Raw genomic sequence first — 21,901 nt, forward strand, 5'->3', positions numbered from 1 at the left:
TGTGTAGTTTCTACTTGCAACAATTGTGAGTGAAGTGATTCAAACTGAGTGTTTGATTCGATCCAATGCGAAAAATATCATTTCATTCAGATCAAATTAAACGACTGCATCAACAAAAATCATGTAAGAAACCGAGTGTGGTTGAATTTTTGGATACTCGTTGCAGCCCTCTGATGTATACGTCGTGCGACTGCGTTGACTGAACATACCCATTTTCTGCTGCATGAACATTTATGGCGACGGTGTTGCTGTTATGAAATTAACATTTGTCGTTGTGTGTGTTGGTACATGTAGTGTGACGTCACTTCATTTTGCATTGTATTTCGTGGAAGTTGAGCATGCCCCTGCAATGAAGATGTGAACGTTGGTAAGCCAGCCGAAGCATTTGTGTGGACCGTTGGAATTACCGACGTTGTTGGAACTGCATCAAAGTACGTATTCGTTTGAACATAGACGGAATCGAACGTGATTCCGGTAATATTGCCACTACGTTCGACACGTCTAGCAAGCCCACCTTTGCCGATCGAGGGGCGACCATTTTTATGAGATTTATGAGTCATGAATAATTTTACATCATCAGTGTTCATTAATAATTTCGAATACTCAATTAAATTTGGTATATCATTAACAATAGAAATCGAACTGGCCCAAGATGGCTTCCTTGTGGAACACCAGATGGAACTTCGATAGATTTAGAATGACAACCTTCAAACAAAAGTATTTAAGACTTATCTCGCAAATAGTATGAAATCCATAAAACCAATCTTCTATTAAATCCTATACGTTCAAGTTTGAATTAAAGTAACCTAACCTTTGCTGAAATCGGTATAAATTGTATCAATTTGTTTCTTGTGAACAAACCCTTTAATTACCTCTGAAAGTGGATAAGATTAGTAGTAGTCGAGAGTCCACTATGTTGGAATGGACTTAGGACAGATTTAATTTTATGGGAAATAACATCAGTAATTAATTTTTCAAATAAATTTGGAATGACACTCAACCTCTATAATTGGAAACATCTGCTAAGCTGCCAGATTTATGTAGATGCAGCAAACAAAACATTCAGCGATTTCAGTATCAGAAACATATTTATTATTATCGACTTTTAATATACAAGTTTAGAAGATGTTTTTTTTTTAATTTACAAAAGGACCTGATAATATAAGACATATTACCATCTAATGTCGTAAACATGTTCGGGGATGATGCGTTGTCCGTCTCAAAATCTGATTGTCCACGTTGCTTCATAAATGAACGTAATTCAGTTACCATATCTTCCAATTTCGAAATTCGTTTTTGCATATCTTGAGGAGATCAAGGCGAATCCCTACAAATTCTTATCGTTGAAAACTTCAATTTATTCGATAAACTGATTTTTGTGACCATAATGTGAAACACAAATTTCCCTGAATTTTGCTTGCATAAAAAACATAAGCCTTTATTACGAAATATTATTCAGAGATTAAGTCCATTCGTGTTGTCAGGTTGGCTTTGTTTAACTCGCTTTTACAATCTCGAAATGCGTTACATCTCTAATTACAGGATTGCATACCCTAATATATAAAAGAACTTCTCTACATGAATGCAATAAAATGTATTTACTACTATTTTAACGTGACCCAGTACCTCCGATATTCGGTATTTTAATTTGTCCACGGAAGTGTTCAAAATTTGGTACTGAGAGTTTGTAACGGGTTTTACCTCCTGTGGATGAGCATAATCTATATAGGTCCACGTTTTACTATAGCACCCATATTCGTCCCAAAGATATTCGTTGTTTTGATGGTTCTAGCCTAGTAATTAACTGCATTATTCAACCCGTTTCACTGGAATTTACAGATTAAAGCGGAATGCGTTTAAATTCATTTACTATTACTTTCTTTTTCTATTTACTTTAAAAATTACAACGTATGTAACAGATATGTTTTTGCATGAAATAGAGTTGTCAACCATAAAAAGGAAATTTAATAAATCATTAAAAATAATTTCTTTTATTTTCAGAGGTATTCAAAAAAGGTAAAATAATAATCAATTCTACGACGGATAGGTGTTTCAAACGAAGTGACAAACTTAATATACCCTTCTTTCCAAGGTGGGTATAAAAATATGTAGCAAAAATTAATTGATGTTATTTGATGACGAAGTTGAGTCCTGCTTTTTCCTGAAATACTATTATAAAAACATAGATATTAATATCCAATAAAAATTCCTCTTTAACTATATATTAGTTATAATTAGTTGATTTAATTTTAAACCTACTAAAAATAATTTTTTTTGTAATTTTTCCTTCAATAAATCTGAAAGTTCATTTGATTTGGAAAAAGTTTCTTTTCGGTTGCAAAAGGTTTCCTTTCGGTAGTAAGAGGTTTCATTTCCGCTGCAAAAGGTCTCATTCCGGTTAAAAAAGGTTTCATTTCCACTGCAAAAGGTTTCGTTTCCGCTGCAAAAAGTTTCATTTCAATTGCAAAAGGTTTCATTTAATCTGAAAATGCTATATTTCCATTGGCATCTACAACTGCATATGAAGTAATGGAATTGGTTTTTGAAGCATTTGACATATTGAGCATATAAACATTTTTGTGTGTATTGCTATTCCCTTGCGTGCCTAGAAATATGTTGCAAGCTTCATTAGAAAACAACCATGAAGGAAATACTCTATGGCAAGATAGCTTAGAATGGAGTATACAGGGTGAGATAAGAGAACTGCAACAAAGTCAAACGCCATAATTTATAAATTTTTTTGAATGAAAGCAAAAAATGTCGCAAATAGCATCAAATTTTAGAATATGTTTAGATTTGTTCGAATTGGTCTTAGGCACGAATTATGGCCTTTAAACCAATGAAACCGTCATACTGCAGTGCCTGAATGTTACTCTGCAGTATTTTGGTCCATTCCCGGCGAAGCGCTTGCTTGAGGTTTCCAAAATACTCCACACACAATAGTCCAACGGATTGGTATCCAGAGATTTTGGGGGCCTTTGTGCGCTGGAAATTAAGCCCGGAACCTCATTCTTAGGTAGCGCGTGCTGAGTGCAATAGTGCTGAGTCCTGATAGAATGTCCAAGGTCTGCGGCCAAATTGTTTTTCGTGCCCAATTCTTTAATACACCCTCCAGAATATTTTCTCGATAATATTCGGAATTAATTTTGATGCCACGGTCGATTAATACGAGCGGAGAGCGACCATCGGCTGTTATGGCGGACAACGAATGTTTGGACAACGAATGTTTTCTCGTCGGAGAATCCCAAATTCGGCAGTTCACCACTTTCGGCCAAGCGAAGTCTAACAATAGCCACTTCTGGCCAGCCAAATATAAAAAAAATCACACTATCATTCCATCACGAATAAAGAATAAAATTCTCCCCATAATGAACTGTCACTGGAATAATTTACATACATATATATATATATATATATATATATATATATATATATATATATTGTACGAACACGTTATGCATTTCTTATCCCGTTAAACCTTTTTCATATAAATATTTAATGACAGCACGCAAATTAACATATGTTCATAACAGAGATGGAAGTTTCCAAAAAACTTTTCTTTTTCTGTTTATACCGCGCTTTTTGTGCTAGGCTAAGAAGTTTCAGAACTGTTGATATGGATTAAAGTTTTGGATGATAGGTATTTGGCGATGTTAGATCTCAAGTATAAGCTTAAGTATATATTACTTCCATCTATATATTTTTTTCGAAAATTATCCTTGGGATTTTTATATTGTTCACATAGGATATGTTAAAACCATTTACGTTCCAATCTGTAGGATTGCAATGGTGTTTACTACAGATAAGAAGAATAGAGGATTTTGTAGAAGATTATTTGACACCAGATGTATTGGTCCAATTGCAAATATCGCAAATTATGCTAGTAAAAATGTTGTTGGTTATAATGTTATCTTTGTTGCAGCTCATTATATATAAGTCATCTGCGTACAGGCAATGTTATATTTTTAATTGTTTGATAATGATAGTGGAGAACCCTGTGCCATTATCCTATGAGAATTGATCGAAGCAAATGCAAAAGGTTTCATTTCTGCTGCAAAAGGTTTCATTTCCACTGCAAAAGGTTTCTTTTCCGCTGCAAAAAGTTTCATTTATTTTCCTTACAAAGAAATATAAGTGAGCCCATAGCGCCCATAACTTATCTACAATACCCTAACATATTACAAATTAAATGATTAATTAAAACTTAACAAATAACATATTAAACCAAATAATTTATCGTAAATATGCAAAAATTATGCGCATGCCCGTGCTCCAAATAATCAATATGCACTTGCCTGAATGGTAATGGTTCTTCTTCACTAAAATATAAAGCTCCTCCGTGCTTACTGCCTTTTGCCATGTCATAACAACATTCTACACACGCTGCGATGTACTCCTTCATATATTTCCTAATACGGGGAAAGCTAAACATTTCATTCATTCTCGAGAGACTTCTCCAAGCCATAATGACCAACATCATCATTAGCGCCAAATCGTAGTCCATTTTTTGTTTCTTCTTCTGATTTGTATTCATCTCGCAGTACCATCATAATTTTCTTTAACTTCCGCCATTCAGGTGCTTCGTTAGAATACAACCATTATTATTAATTGTCATTATGAAGCCGGCTAGTTCCATTTCCGTTGGTGGTAAATCAGGCCAAGGGCAGAAACGTGTGCCATGTGTGGTCCTTGAATTCGAATAATTTCATCGTTACTCGTGGTGGTAGTTCCTTCGTTGTTTTTTTATTTGTTATTGCTGCACAATCAGTTACGACATTTTCTGTTGCACTGCAAATATAACTGATGCATCGTCCCAGTTTTATGCGATCTTCAATAATTCAACACGCTGTACAAATTGCGAAGGCTTGATAGATTCCTCAGATGATGGATTCAGAACTGGCAACAGTTGAATTATCTTTTTTACGTTTTCAAAGTGATTCTGCTGAACATAACATTGCGTCGTTATGCTTGCAGTGCATCATTACAATCGTTGACATTATCGGTGGCTACATGCATACTAGAGGGCTGCAATGAGTATGATTGATCACACACAGTGGAAATACAATCAAACTCAACTCAACTCAGATGTAACATGTTCATTCGAGTTGCTCAAGTCAAACGAAAAAGTTGTGATGAAACATGTATTGATCGAAGTTTTGTGTTCCCAATCAAACAGCTCACATGAGTTACTTGTTTACGAATTGTTCATAAAGGGTGGATCATCTATGGTGAGTCTGATCGGTTTGATTCATCCTAGTTAAGTGAGTGATTTGATTTGCTCAAAACACAAATGTTCGAATCTGAGCGAAATCATGATTGTAATTTTACTAAGGATTTCATAACTAAAAGCTGTCCCCATTAAAAAAATTGTTACAAATTTTATTTACTAAACAGACAATTTTTTCATTTTATTGGTGTTTTGGTATGTTAGGCTTCAGTGACTTATTTCTAAAAAAACAAAATTAATATTTTTAATAAAGAAACACATCAATGGTATTTAATAAACAAAAAATGTTTAAATATTTTTTTTATTTTACAATACTGGTCAAGATTTTTCACAAACATCGACCTCTTCTTTTACATACACGTGTGTAGTTTCTACTTGCAACAATTGTGAGTGAAGTGATTCAAACTGAGTGTTTGATTCGATCCGATGCGAAAAATATCATTTCATTCAGATCAAATTAAACGACTGCATCAACAAAAATTAAGTAAGAAACCGAGTGTGGTTGAATTTTTGGATACTCGTTGCAGCCCTCTGATGTATACGTCGTGCGACTGCGTTGACTGAACATACCCATTTTCTGCTGCATGAACATTTATGGCGACGGTGTTGCTGTTATGAAATTAACATTTGTCGTTGTGTGTGTTGGTACATGTAGTGTGACGTCACTTCATTTTGCATTGTATTTCGTGGAAGTTGAGCATGCCCCTGCAATGAAGATGTGAACGTTGGTAAGCCAGCCGAAGCATTTGTGTGGACCGTTGTTGGAACTGCATCAAAGTACGTATACGTTTGAACATATACGGAATCGAACGTGATTCCGGTAATATTGCCACTACGTTCGACACGTCTAGCAAACCCACCTTTGCCGACCGAGGGGCAACCATTTTTATGAGATTTATGAGTCATGAATAATTTTACATCATCAGTGTTCATTAATAATTTCGAATCCTCAATTAAATTTGGTATATCATTAACAATAGAAATAGAACTGGCCCAAGATGGCTTCCTTGTGGAACACCAGATGGAACATCGATAGATTTAGAATGACAACCTTCAAACAAAAGTATTTATGACTTATCTCGCAAAGTATGTATAGTATTCATAGTATAGTATGAAATCCATAAAACCAAGCTTCTATTAAATCATATACGTTCAAGTTTGAATTAAAGTAACCTAACCTTTGCTGAAATCGGCATAAATTGTATTAGTTTGTTTCTTGTGAACAAACCCTTTAATTACCTCTGAAAGTGGATAAGATTAGTAGTAGTCGAGAGTCCACTATGTTGGAATGGACTTAGGACAGATTTAATTTTATGGGAAATTACATCAGTAATGATTTTTTAAATAAATTTGGAATGACACTCACCCTCTATAACTGGAAACATCTGCTAAGCTGCCAGATTTATGTAGAGGCAGCAAACAAAACATTCAGTATCGGAAACATATTTATTATTATCGACTTTTAATATACAAGTTTAGAAGATGTTTTTTTTTTTTTAATTTACAAAAAGACCTGATAATATAAGACATATTACCATCTTATGTCGTAAAAATGTTCGGGGATGATGCGTTGTCCGTCTCAAAATCTGATTGTCCACGTTGCTTCATAAATGAACGTAATTCAGTTACCATATCTTCCAATTGCGAAATTCGTTTTTGCATATCTTGAGGAGATCAAGGCGAATCCCTACAAATTCTTATCGTTGAAAACTTCAATTTATTCGATAAACTGATTTTTGTGACCATAATGTGAAACACAAATTTCCCTGAATTTTGCTTGCATAAAAAACATAAGCCTTTATTACGAAAAATTATTCAGAGATTAAGTCCATTCGTGTTATCAGGTTGGCTTTGTTTAACTCGCTCTTACAATCTCGAAATGCATTACATTCTCTAATTACAGGATTGCATACCCTAATATATAAAAGAACTTCTCTACATGAATGCAATAAAATGTATTTACTACTATTTTAACGTGACCCAGTACCTCCGATATTCGCTATTTTCATTTGTCCACGGAAGTGTTCAAAATTTGGTACTGAGAGTTTGTAACGGGTTCTACCTCCTGTGGATGAGCATAATCTATATAGGTCCACGTTTTACTATAGCACCCATATTCGTCCCAAAGATATTCGGTATTTTGATGGTTCTAGCCTAGTAATTAACTGCATTATTCAACCTGTTCCACTGGAATTTACAGATTAAAGCGGAATACGTTTAAATTCAGGTACTATCACTTTCTGTTTCTATTTACTTCAAAAATTACAACTTATGTAACCGATAATTTGTTTTTATATGAAATAGAGTTGTCAACCATAAAAAGGAAATTTAATAAATCATTAAAAATAATTTATTTTATTTTCAGCGGTATTCAAAAAAGATAAAATAATTATCAATTCTTCGACGGATATTCAGAGGTGTTTCCAACGGAATGACAAATTTAATATACCCTTCTTTCCAAGGTGGGTATAAAAATATGTAGCAAAAATTAATTTATGTTATATGATGACGAAGTTGAGTCCTGCTTCATTGAAGTAGACTCGGGTACAGATTTTACCACTACAGCTTTTTCAACAGACACAGTTTTGTGTAGCTTCAGCTTCAATAGCTTTTAGCTTAAATAACGCCCGCAGGAGGAAATTTTACTTTATGGCTAGATAGCTTAGAAATGAGTATACAGGGTGAGATTAGAAAACTGCAACAAGGTCAAACACGATAATTTTTACATTTTTTTTTTTAATTTTATTGAATGAAAGTAAAAATGTCGCAAATAGCATCAAATTTTAGAATATTTTTAGATTTTTTCGAATTGGTCTTTGGCACGATTTATGGCCTTCAAGCGGCCAATGAAACCGTCACACACTGCCCGAATGTTGCCTGCGGTATTTTGGTCCATTCCCGGCGAAGCGCTTGCTTGAGGTGATCGACTCTTTGATATGTTTTAGTGCCAACCTTGCTTTCCAAAATACTTCAGACACAATAGTCCAACGTATTGGTATCCGGAGATTTTGGGGGCCTTTGTGCGCTGGAAATGAAGCCAGGAACCTCATTCTTAGGTAGCGCATGCTGAGTCCTGTTAGAATGTCCAAAGTCTGCGGCCAAAATTTTTGCGTGACCAAGGTTTTAATACACCCTCCAGAATATTTTCTCGATAATATTCGGCATTTATTCTGATGCCACGGTCGATTAATACGAGCGGAGAGCGACCATCGGCTGTTATGGCGGCCCACATCATCACCATGGCCGGCGCTTGAGTTCTGGTGGCCAACCAAAGGTGCACATTTTCAGCTGACCTCTTTGGCAAGAAGACACGATAATTTTGTTTGTTTACAAACTGCTGGACAACGAAGCAAGTCTTTAGCTCGTTTGAGTCTATTTTCTCTCTGTTGCGGTGTAAGTTCTTACACTTTTTGGAATTTCAATGGCTTTACCCCGAGCTCATTTTTCAATATTTGCCGAGTTTTTCGGCCAATGCGACGCGGGTTTCGATCAAGTGGCTTCTTTACTTTTCGATTAAGTCCATTCGTGTTATCAGGTTGGCTTTGTTTAACTCGCTCTTACAATCTCGAAATGCATTACATTCTCTAATTACAGGATTGCATACCCTAATATATAAAAGAACTTCTCTACATGAATGCAATAAAATGTATTTACTACTATTTTAACGTGACCCAGTACCTCCGATATTCGCTATTTTCATTTGTCCACGGAAGTGTTCAAAATTTGGTACTGAGAGTTTGTAACGGGTTCTACCTCCTGTGGATGAGCATAATCTATATAGGTCCACGTTTTACTATAGCACCCATATTCGTCCCAAAGATATTCGGTATTTTGATGGTTCTAGCCTAGTAATTAACTGCATTATTCAACCTGTTCCACTGGAATTTACAGATTAAAGCGGAATACGTTTAAATTCAGGTACTATCACTTTCTGTTTCTATTTACTTCAAAAATTACAACTTATGTAACCGATAATTTGTTTTTATATGAAATAGAGTTGTCAACCATAAAAAGGAAATTTAATAAATCATTAAAAATAATTTATTTTATTTTCAGCGGTATTCAAAAAAGATAAAATAATTATCAATTCTTCGACGGATATTTAGAGGTGTTTCCAACGGAATGACAAATTTAATATACCCTTCTTTCCAAGGTGGGTATAAAAATATGTAGCAAAAATTAATTTATGTTATATGATGACGAAGTTGAGTCCTGCTTCATTGAAGTAGACTCGGGTACAGATTTTACCACTACAGCTTTTTCAACAGACACAGTTTTGTGTAGCTTCAGCTTCAATAGCTTTTAGCTTAAATAATGCCCGCAGGAGGAAATTTTACTTTATGGCTAGATAGCTTAGAAATGAGTATACAGGGTGAGATTAGAAAACTGCAACAAGGTCAAACACGATAATTTTTACATTTTTTTTTAACTTTATTGAATGAAAGTAAAAATGTCGCAAATAGCATCACATTTTAGAATATTTTTAGATTTTTTCGAATTGGTCTTTGGCACGATTTATGGCCTTCAAGCGGCCAATGAAACCGTCACACACTGCCCGAATGTTGCCTGCGGTATTTTGGTCCATTCCCGGCGAAGCGCTTGCTTGAGGTGATCGACTCTTTGATATGTTTTAGTGCCAACCTTGCTTTCCAAAATACTTCAGACACAATAGTCCAACGTATTGGTATCCGGAGATTTTGGGGGCCTTTGTGCGCTGGAAATGAAGCCAGGAACCTCATTCTTAGGTAGCGCATGCTGAGTCCTGTTAGAATGTCCAAAGTCTGCGGCCAAAATTTTTGCGTGACCAAGGTTTTAATACACCCTCCAGAATATTTTCTCGATAATATTCGGCATTTATTCTGATGCCACGGTCGATTAATACGAGCGGAGAGCGACCATCGGCTGTTATGGCGGCCCACATCATCACCATGGCCGGCGTTTGAGTTCTGGTGGCCAACCAAAGGTGCACATTTTCAGCTGACCTCTTTGGCAAGAAGACACGATAATCTTGTTTGTTTACAAACTGCTGGACAACGAAGCAAGTCTTTAGCTCGTTTGAGTCTATTTTCTCTCTGTTGCGGTGTAAGTTCTTACACTTTTTGGAATTTCAATGGCTTTACCCCGAGCTCATTTTTCAATATTTGCCGAGTTTTTCGGCCAATGCGACGCGGGTTTCGATCAAGTGGCTTCTTTACTTTTCGAACCATTGCTGCTGATGTTGCTGTTTTCTTCCATCCACTTCTTTGACGTCGGGCTACGCTACCAGTATCACGGTAACGAGCGATGGTACGAGACACAAATGATTTATTCACATTTAAATGCTGGAGTGCTCTAACGATAGCCGCTTCTGGTTTTCCAGCCAAATATATATATATATATATATATATATATATATATATATATATATATATATATATATATATATATATATACATATATATATATATATATATATATATATATATATATATATATAATTCCATCACGGATGACTTTTTTTCTGGAAAATTCTCACCAAAATACTTTTGTAGAATTGTAAACAACTGATCTCAGTTTGAATCACTTCACTCACCATCAAACATGAGTGTTCGCGAGCGTTTGATGTGTTCGGCAACATGAGTTGATCGAACACGTGAATTGAAGTGAGCAATCACAACTCTGATTTTTTTCTTTCAATCGAGTTCGCTCAGCATCATCGTTTATTCAACCATTCAATCAAGTTGGGACAGTTTATTTTGACTTTTATAATATTTGAAATAGAAGAGTATTGTGATAGTGCGACCGAAATTGTTGCAAGTAGAAACTACACACCGTGTAGGTAAAGGTCAAAGTTTTATGTGAAAAATCTTGACTAATATTGTAAAATAACAACATTTTAAACATTATTACTAAATACCATTGATGTGTTTCTTTATTAAAAATATTAATTTTTCTTTAAATATTTCACTGAAGTCTAACACACCAAAAACCCAAATAAAATTAATTGTCTGTTTATTAAATATAATTTCTTTAATGGGACAGCGGTACTTGAAAACGTAAATTTATGAATTTAAATTTATGTGTACTTAATGACGCCAAACCCACTCATATCTCAACATCGACGTGTCTTGCTGTTCACCATCTTTAATATACTTTAATATATATCTTTCCCACAATATAAACCACTTTACAAACATAATCTAATGGAGGTATATTGGAACTCTTATTTAAAAATGTCGATGAAGATATAGATTGCAAATATATAAAAAAAATAACATCGCTAGGGAATGTGATATTTCATAAAAAGTCTAACGCCAAATTTTATATATGAATTAAAAAAGTAAAAGCTATATATAAAAAGTAAAAGCTATATATTTTTACAAATTTACAAAAAATATATACTATATGCAGTCCATTAAAAATAGCCAATCACTTTGGTCAAAATTAAAAATACAAAGACTCTCCAGTGTTCGATATTGGAAAAACTCCAATATATATTCCAAATATATTGGAAATATGTTCCATTACCCAAACATAATAAAAATAAAACCAGTTTTTCTGCATACCGACCAATTTATCTGCTGCCTGTCTTTTCAAGCTTTTAGAAAGAATTATTTGTACTCGATTATTATGGTTTCTTTCTCGAAATCATGTAACAATTAACCAAGTGGCATATAAAGCAAATTGAGGTTACTTGTTCAAAAATGTACACAAAACAAAATAATTCAATAAATTATTTAAGTGTTAAAAATGTATATAAGTTTACCTTTAGTCCTCGCAGTAGACGGTCGACATTCTTCTTTCGTGCTCACATCACGCAAGTCACTTCCTAATATTTATCTAAGTACAAGCATTTTTAAAACATACGTTGTTAGTGATTATCTCTTATACCACAGCGAATTTACCCCTTCCAAAAAACAAACCACACATTTTCCCTTGGTAATACAATGGACTATCCTCCACTTCTATCCACTAACCCAAGAATACACCAATACTTAAATACATAGCAATTACACAATACCCTGAAAACCCGCTAACCCCATTATACATCTTTTTCGTTCGAAAGCAGTTGAAGGAATATCAAGTGAATCTATTTTAAAAAATATCCTCATGAGATATGGTAATTTCATGTTCTTAACGAAAAATTAATCTCAAGCCAATCGCTTTCTGAAGGCCAACAATCTCGCAGGTATTTGCCCTATTAATTGCACTCTACATCCAACTTTAAACACCGTAAAGGGCGGGGAAAAATAGCACTGTGATACAAATATTCAAAAAAATACACATTTCTTTTAATGTTCCCATCCTGGTTTGTGGGTGGCCACAGATGACAAATATGCCTTTGGTTAATCTGGATCACTTCGAACATTGATTTTATAATGGTAAATATAGAGAAAATCTGATTTTCAGCTTTAAACGTGCATAACTTGTATTTTTAACAACGGATTTCTATTATTTTTTCTTTAAAAAGGTCGAGTGTTACCTTTCAAACAAATGAAAGATTTTTAAATCGGTTAACAAATATCGAAGATACAGTTAAGTGTGAAAAAAAAAAACGTATCAACAAAACAGGCAAAGGTTTTTTTTCGTAATTAACATTGCAAAACTGATACCAAACAGAAGTATAATTTACTTTTTCTAATCTTTCAAAAATTGGACAGACAATTAAAATCGGTTGAGAAATAGACGAGTTATAATTTTTTGTGCTCTAACTTATTTTACAATATTAGTCAAGTTTTTTTACCTATATTGTGTGTAGTTTCTATTTGCAACAATTTCGGTTGCAATATCACAATATTCTTCCATTTCAAAATAAATTGCCCGAATCGAAAAATGGTTGAATAGACAATGTACGGAGCGAACTCGATTGAAAGAAAAAATTACAGTCATGTTGCTGAGCACATCAAACGCTCTAGAACATTAATGTTTGGTTGTGAATTGAAGTGATTCAAATTGAGTGTTCGATCCAATGCGAAAACGATATTTTATTCAGATCAAACCAAACGACTGCATCAACAGAAATTATGTACGAAACGGAGTATGATTGTATTTTTCATACTCGTTGCAGCCCTCTGCTATGTATCATTGTTCAACTCTGGATATTTCCTGGTAGAATCTTTCGCCTTGTTATTATCTGTCTAAACCTATAGGAAATCTGTCTGTTTTCTTGCGAATTAAAAAAAAAAAACTCTGCACAAATTTCCGATTCTGTTATCGAATTCGGAACGAACTCGTAACAAAATTATATGAGATTGTCTAAGATTCTGAAAGTTTTACAGGAAAAATATCGGAAACAACATTATAGTTTCGTAACGAATTCGATTAAAATTAGCAAAAGAGAAAAGGAAAATTCGGAACGTTTTTGTAGGGTTGATACGAAATTCGTAAAAATTTCGGATGTTTGATCCGAAATTCGGAAAAAAAATCTGAATCCGAGTTTCTCCGATTTTCAACTTTAAACGTGCATAACTTCTGTTTTTAACAAAAGATTTTTGAAATCAATGAAGAAATATCAATGTTACAGTGGTTTAAGTGTGAAGAAAACGTATCGAAAACACGAAATCGATTTTTCCTTTTCATAATGCTGATACACCACAAATCTTATACCAAACACTAGTATTATTAATTTATGCTAAACTTTCAAAAACTGGAAAGATACTTAAAATCGGATGAGAAAAATACGAGTTATATATATATTTTTTTGTTTTAACTTTTTTGTTTTTTATTTGAAAGACTTTGTATTTCTTTGTCTTTTATAAACGTTGCTGTCAATACTGCGAGTTAAAGGCCAACAGTAGTCAGAAAGCATACTGATTTTATTTTTTTCTATGTATCGTTGTTCAACATTAGATATTTCCTGGTGGAATCTTTCGCCTTATTTATCACTCATCTCTCCTAAACTTATTTAAAATCTGTCCAAATGAGAATGCAGATATTGTGATTTATTAGTCATTTTGCATGGTACATGTTGTACATGACTGTGTCCAAATTGTTCAAACAATTTATTCACATAATTGCAGTAGGCCAAATTACTATTTCCAGTGCTTTCGTTAAAAAGTGATCTAAACAACTCAATAATATCGGTTCTTCGAAATGTAATCCTTACATTTTCTTGCAAATGGTTAAACTGTTTAAGTCTGGAACTTAGAACTTCGATTTGTTTTTCGACAGTTCTAAATCCCGCTTGGGATATCAAGTGTGTTTCTCTCAATTCTCCTCCGGAAGCAGCATATTCTGATACGGGGATTCCAGGTTTTGTCTTCGTTCGGCAGAAATAGCAATTACTTGGTCTATACACACGTAGTGAAAGTCAAATTATCGGCTCAGCAAACGGTAATCCATCAGAACGATCTGTAGATATTTTTCGATGGTATATCTCATTTCCCACATTCCATGGGACGGCCAAAATAATATCTTTTTTGCGACACATCTATTTAATGTTTTTATCCACATATATAACAAAAGTTGTTTCATTCATCGCACATGTTTATATTATCTAGTAACATTTCTTTTTTAATTGGATATTATAAGTTTTCAGTTCACTCCGATTCTTATTGGTCACTTGCAGATATTATACTGTGCCAGTTACCCAAAAGTAGTCTTTATATCAAATTTTTAGTAACGTTGTAGCCTTTACATGCTCAACTTATTAAAACGTGTTTCATAAAATTAAAAATATATTTCACAGAAACAGGTAAAATGACGTATTTTATATGGCATTTTTACTGAATGAACATTCGCTCTTCTCTACTGAAGTAGGTTCGGTGATCATTAATGGGTTAATTTGTTGGTTCATTGTAGCCTTTACCTACTTAACCCATCATGTTTACATTTTAGCCCAAACAAAATATAGCAATTAAAATTAATTTATTTTTACGACATTTTTACAGAATGAAACCTTTTTAAAATTCACTTTTCTGTTCCCAAGCAGGTACAATGAATATTAATGGATTTATTCAAAAATATTTCTATGCTAAATCCTGAATGTTGCATGAGGGGTTTAAGGAAGTGTCAAAATTGTATTTATTAATTTTACGTCATTTTTATAAAAATAATTATTTCACACTTAAACCACCGATTTAAAAATTCGTTGATTTGTTTGAAAGGCAACTCTCGACCCTTTCAAAAAGGCCTACTGCAATGATGTGAACAAATTGTTTGAACAACGTGGTCATATTCATGTACCACGTGTAACATCCAATGGGTTGCAAAATGTCTATCAAATTTGCATTCTCATTTGGACAGATTTCCTATAGGTTTAGACAGATAAGAACAAGGCGAAAGATTCTACCAGGAAATATCCAGAGTTGAACAATGATACATAGCAGAGGGCTGCAACGAGTATGAAAAATACAATCATACTCCGTTTCGTACATAATTTCTGTTGATGCAGTCGTTTGGTTTGATCTGAATAAAATATCGTTTTCGCATTGGATCGAACACTCAATTTGAATCACTTCAATTCACAACCAAACATTAATGTTCTAGAGCGTTTGATGTGCTCAACAACATGACTGTAATTTTTTCTTTCAATCGAGTTCGCTCCGTACATTGTCCATTCAACCATTATTCGATTCGGGCAATTTATTTTGAAATGGAAGAATATTGTGATATTGCAACCGAAATTGTTGCAAATAGAAATTATAACTCGTCTATTTCTCAACCGATTTTAATTGTCTTTCCAATTTTTGAAAGATTAGAAAAAGTAAATTATACTTCTGTTTGGTATCAGTTTTGCAATGTTAATTACGAAAAAAAACCTTTTCCTGTTTTGTTGATACGTTTTTTTTTTCACACTTAACTGTATCTTCGATATTTGTTAACCGATTTAAAAATCTTTCATTTGTTTGAAAGGTAACACTCGACCTTTTTAAAGAAAAAATAATAGAAATCCGTTGTTAAAAATACAAGTTATGCACGTTTAAAGCTGAAAATCTGATTTTCTCTATATTTACCATTATAAAATCAATGTTCGAAGTGATCCAGATTAACCAAAGGCATATTTGTCATCTGTGGCCACCCACAAACCAGGATGGGAACATTAAAAGAAATGTGTATTTTTTTGAATATTTGTATCACAGTGCTATTTTTCCCCGCCCTTTACGGTGTTTAAAGTTGGATGTAGAGTGCAATTAATAGGGCAAATACCTGCGAGATTGTTGGCCTTCAGAAAGCGATTGGTTTGAGATTAATTTTTCGTTAAGAACATGAAATTACCATATCTCATGAGGATATTTTTTAAAATAGATTCACTTGATATTCCTTCAACTGCTTTCGAACGAAAAAGATATATAATGGGGTTAGCGGGTTTTCAGGGTATTGTGTAATTGCTATGTATTTAAGTATTGGTGTATTCTTGGGTTAGTGGATAGAAGTGGAGGATAGTCCATTGTATTACCAAGGGAAAATGTGTGGTTTGTTTTTTGGAAGGGGTAAATTCGCTGTGGTCCAAACATTCAATGTTTGGAGATAATCACTAACAACGTATGTTTTAAAAATGCTTGTATTTAGATAAATATTAGGAAGTGACTTGCGTGATGTGAGCACGAAAGAAGAATGTCGACCGTCTACTGCGAGGACTAAAGGTAAACTTATATACATTTTTAACACTTAAATAATTTATTGAATTATTTTGTTTTGTGTACATTTTTGAACAAGTAACTCTGACAATATTACAATAATAATTAATCATGTGATTGTTTTTGAATTGAATTTGTTTTAGTTTTTCTTCTAGCTTCTAATAATTCTATCATGGTATCGTGTGTAGAATGGTTGGTATTGAAAATTAAAAGGTCTACATTTTCGTATTGTCTCAATATAAAGGTATATTCCTATATTTTTTCGATGTTTTTAGGCTTTATTTAAATTGGTATTTAAAGTTGTAATGGGTTCTATATTCTGTGTCTTAACATTGTATATATTTTTCCATGTTTTCATATACCCTATATAACGATACCTTCGGATTGTATTTGTAGTATCGTAAAGGGTTCTACCGCCACTGTCGAAACATTGTCTAAATTGGTCCAATGTTTTCTGTGACTTCAATATAACGGTACCGTAACCACTTTATGGTGTTTTGAAAGATTTAGCTAACAATTAAGAGAAAGACCTATGAAAGCTCCTCCTTTAGAAGATAAAACTGATATGTTCTTTTTATATTTCGAAATATTTCAAATTTCGAAATATTGCAACCGCAGAGAATTTATGATGTCTGTGCCTGAGGCATTTGCAGCAAATAATCTGATTTTCGGTCATATATTAGACTTTAACCTTTAACTCCTGAGGTGGTGGTAAATTTTACCCTCCCTTCACATTTTCTTGAAATTCTCTATTCTATTACAATGAATAAAAATTTTGTTTACATTAAAAAAAATGTTTTTTTTTTTACTTATTGTAATTTAAAATATACAAGCTTACTTTTAAAAAACAAATTATTATCAAATAAAATTTTTAAGAAAGTTTTTTTCTGTAATATTTAGAGGGGTAAAATTTACCACCACGTTATAAAATATGTCACCTCAGAAGTTAAAGGTTAAGATTAGAATTTAGACAGTATAGAACGTGGATGGTGGATTTGTGTTAGAGATACCGAAATCGCGAATATATTGAAGAATAAGCAAAACTCTCAATATTAAACATTTTAAGTATGCGCTTATATCACTACTAACGGATGCTTTCCATGCTAAAAAAAATTGTGCATGTAAATTATTTTGTGATCTGTATATTTCTCAAGCACAAATTTTGTGCCATTATAAATTTCGGTAGGAGGTTGCAGCTATTCAAATGGAAAATTTTTCCGAATACGGAAATCGAAAGCAATGCCTCAATTTTATTATCCATCGACCACTACACATTAATAATCATGACATTAAAAGTAATGTATAGTATGAAGTTATCTTCATTGATACTCGTGTAAGTGTCATATGCTACATATCACATATTGGGGACAAAATCGTTAAAATAACAATGTCTGTATCCGACAAGAACCAGTAATTGTATATAAATATAAAAGCCAAGAGTCTCAGCTAAAAAAGAAATTTGATTAATGAAGTTTTTTTTTTCAAACGGTGTTGATTGGTAACTCGTAATGATTGTGAACTGTAGGGTAACACTTATAAAATTTAGAGATATGTATCTTTTATACACATGACATAACAATATGCGCATGCTTGAGAAATATACAAACCTTACTTTTCTATTTAAACTGCAATATTGGTGAATATACTGAAATTTTTGTTTAATGTAAATTTATCAACTTTTTCGAATGTAATATAAAGCAATCGATGTTTTACAAACGGGTTTGAAGAACTTAGCCGTGGCCATATTTAAAAAAAATCGTAAAGGAAAAAAACGTTTTTTAAATACATTTAATGCGATGGGTTGTTTGAGTAGCAAAGACCGTTTAACAAAGGAGGATATGGAGTTTTTAAAGTCCCACACACGTTATGATGAATCTACGATAAAGGAGTGGTACAAAGGATTTAAGGTAAGTAATTGTTCACCTATAACCCTAAAGTAACGTTTTTATTTATAGCAAGATTGCCCAAATGGGAGATTGACTCCTGCAAAATTTGTTGATATGTATAAGATGTTTTTTCCATCAGGCAACGCCGAAGAATTTTGTGACCATGTTTTCCGAACATTTGACATGGATAAAAATGGGTACATAGACTTCAAGGTAAGTTTATAATTTTACGAAAAGACTTACAATATATATATATATATATATATATATATATATATATATATATATATATATATATATATATATATATATATATATATATATATATATATATATATATATATATATATATATATATATATATATATATATATATATATATATATATATATATATATAATGTATATATATATATATATATATTTATATATATATATATATATATATATATATGTTTGGGTTCGAAACTACCTTTTTCCAGTCATACGTTCTTGAAAATAAAATCAGCGGATGCCAACAGTTTTAACTTTAACCTTGTACAAGGAGCGCAGTGCTGAAGAAATGCATTCGCGTATTCCTTCCATAATAGTCAACTCATGTCAGAATTTATTAAGTACGTTTCTTTTCCATAATTGGTAAGGATGTTTATTGAGACGGAAGTTATTCCATAAGACAGCGAATTGAAGGTCTGATATGTACAAGATGGAACAATGTTGTTATAGCATTCTGTTGTTGCAAAATGCTTTTTTGACATAGAAGTTATTTTTAAATAACTTCTGGTGAGAATATTCCAGACAAAAAACAAGGGAACTGATGAGGATTGGTGGCTCTTTCCGAAACCTAGATATTCCCTAAACATTACCATCGTTCTCCTCTAATAAACAAACGTTGTGTTTTTAAAAATAACAATAAAGGGATTAAGCCTGATCATTTTGCAACAACAAAATATGTGTACGATGTTTATCCCATCAGGCAACGACGATGAATTTTGAGACTATACTTTCCGAACATTTGACTTCGATAAAAATACGCACATAGGTAACTTTTGTTCATTATTTTGCTTATAAATGTAGGAAATATTTCGTATATATATTAAACGTATATGTTTGATATATTGTCACCCCTTCCCCAGCGTTCCAATTATATTAATGGGGAAATATTCTTTGCCTCTCATTTAGTAGTCACATTCGTCTAGTTTCATCACTTTCTTGTAAAAGTCATATTCGCTCAGTTCGGATGCAGAGAGGTACTTTGCAATGCTCGGTCTTCGTTGTTGGCCACGACCTTCTCCCGCTATTATGGCCATCTGCAACTACACTTGTTCTATCGCTCTCGTATGGTAGTCTTGTTTCCTAGAAACTCACAACTTGACGTATAAACCATTTGAGAAGATAATTTTGACACAAAACTACATAATCAAAATTGTTATTTTCTTTACTTTTTGGGTTTATCTGTACCTGGATCACGCTATTGTTATCATGTCAACAGTTCAACCGGATCATTTACCGAAATCGTTGACTTTATTTGTATATATACATTCGATCAAGTTGTGGTAATTTATTTAAACAATATTTGTAACGGAAGAATATTGTGATGGAGCAACCTAAAGTGTTGCAAGTACAAACTACAACAACTATAGGTAATCGAAGAGAAGTTTTGTGTGAAAAAATTTTGGTTTTTTTTAATAAGTCTCTGTCCTATAAACCAAAAATCAAATTAAATTAAAATTTGTCTGTGTGTTAAATATAATTTGTACCAATTTCTTTAATGGGGGCCGTTTTTAGTTATAAAATTCTTAGTAAAATTACAATGATGATTTTGCTTGGATTCGACCATTTATGTTTTAATCAAATCACTCACTAAACTAGGATGAATCAAACCGATCATAGATGATCGCCCCGTTATGAACAATTCAACATTAGTTCGTAAATAAATCAATAATATGAGCTGTTTGATTAGGAACTCACATTCGATCAATTCATGTTTGCTCACAACTTTTTCGTTTCGCTTAAGCAACTCGAACAAAAATATTACATCTGACCGACTGATTGAGTTTGATTGTATTTCCACTGTGTGTGATTAAACCTACTCAATCATACCCATTACAGCCCTCTAGTATGCATGCAGCCACCGATATTTTCAACAAATAGTTATGCTGCACTGCAAGCATAAAGACGCAATGTTATGTTCAGCAGAATCACTTTGAAAACGTAAAATAAATAATTCAACTGTTGCCAGATCTCAATCCATCATCTGAGGAATCTATCAAGCCTTCGTAATTTGTACAGCGTGTGGAATTATTGAAGATCGCATAAAACTGGGACGATGCATCAGTTATATTTGCAGTGCAACAGAAAATGTGGTGTCGTAACTGATTGTGCAGCAATAACAAATGCAAAAACAACGAAGGAACTACTACCACGAGTAGCGATGAAATTACTCGAATTCAAGGACCACACATGGCACAGTTTTCTGCCGTTCGCCAGATTTACTACCAACGGAAATGGAACTAGCTTTATAATAATGATTGTATTCTAACGAAGCACCTGAATGACGAAAGTTGAAGAAAATTATGATGGTACTGCGAGATGAATACAAAATTTTAAGAGTTCCGAAGCCAAGGGAGAGATTTTAATCGGTCCATTTTTTTCTTTCAAGTATGCACAAACACATTTTTATCTGGAAACACATTATAACCCGATTCTTATAAATGCTACCCTCGCGTATGCCTTAACAGAAGCATCAGAACTTTCCTGTGCGTTACAATAAATGAACCGATCGGGTTTGGCGATTAACATCAAAGTAAAACGAATCGAACATCGCGTTCCACCTAATTCCTAGAGGTTTTGAGCCACTAGCTTCCTTAAACGACCACGCTTGCGTGTCAACCAAATTTGAAGGAAAACAATTCAAAGTTACCTTTTCGTTGGCCGTCCACTTCCTCAATTCAAACTCGGCTGAAAAAGTGCACCAAAAGCGGTCTCAAGGTCATGCGTTCCGGTAAAAAGGTCATCTACGTACATAGATGATCGGAATATTTTGGCCGCTGACTCAGTCTCATCAGCGAGCTGCAGAAGCGCCCGGATTGCTAAATAAAGCGCACAATTAAGGCCGAAAGTTACCGTTTGTAATTCGTAATCGGGAATGGGTTGGATTGACGGGTCCCGATAAAGAAATTTTTAGAACGGCGTGTGTTTAGAGTCACGAATTTCCCTATACATTTGAGTAAT

The 21,901-nt window shown here is 33.4% G+C and overlaps 2 protein-coding genes across 11 annotated transcripts in view; both read left to right on the forward strand.

Annotated features, from left to right (window-relative positions):
• The window catches only part of LOC101889337 (neuronal calcium sensor 2), a 175,687-nt gene that overhangs the window by 47,401 nt on the left and 106,385 nt on the right, over positions 1 to 21,901 (forward strand). The window contains exons 2-4 of one of the 7 annotated variants that reach the window (XM_059131509.1): positions 2,002 to 2,092; positions 18,484 to 18,692; positions 18,741 to 18,884. The exons of 1 other annotated variant lie outside the window; for it this stretch is intronic. In XM_059131509.1, the coding sequence (XP_058987492.1) occupies positions 18,582 to 18,692; positions 18,741 to 18,884 (255 nt within the window). In that variant the 5' untranslated portion in view covers positions 2,002 to 2,092; positions 18,484 to 18,581. Of the gene's footprint in view, positions 1 to 2,001; positions 2,093 to 9,305; positions 9,381 to 18,483; positions 18,693 to 18,740; positions 18,885 to 21,901 lie in introns of those variants that run through there. 5 more of the 7 variants (XM_059131508.1, XM_059131510.1, XM_059131512.1 and 2 more) reach the window with 5 other exon arrangements.
• The window catches only part of LOC101901167 (neurocalcin homolog), a 337,832-nt gene that overhangs the window by 47,383 nt on the left and 268,548 nt on the right, over positions 1 to 21,901 (forward strand). The window contains exon 2 of one of the 4 annotated variants that reach the window (XM_059131518.1): positions 2,002 to 2,016. The exons of 1 other annotated variant lie outside the window; for it this stretch is intronic. The gene's annotated coding sequence lies outside the window, so the exon portion shown is untranslated. Of the gene's footprint in view, positions 1 to 2,001; positions 2,093 to 9,277; positions 9,381 to 21,901 lie in introns of those variants that run through there. 2 more of the 4 variants (XM_059131515.1, XM_059131517.1) reach the window with 2 other exon arrangements.

The sequence above is a fragment of the Musca domestica genome, unplaced genomic scaffold, assembly GCF_030504385.1.
Source record: "Musca domestica strain aabys unplaced genomic scaffold, Musca_domestica.polishedcontigs.V.1.1 9, whole genome shotgun sequence".
NCBI classification, from domain to species: Eukaryota; Metazoa; Arthropoda; class Insecta; order Diptera; family Muscidae; genus Musca; species Musca domestica.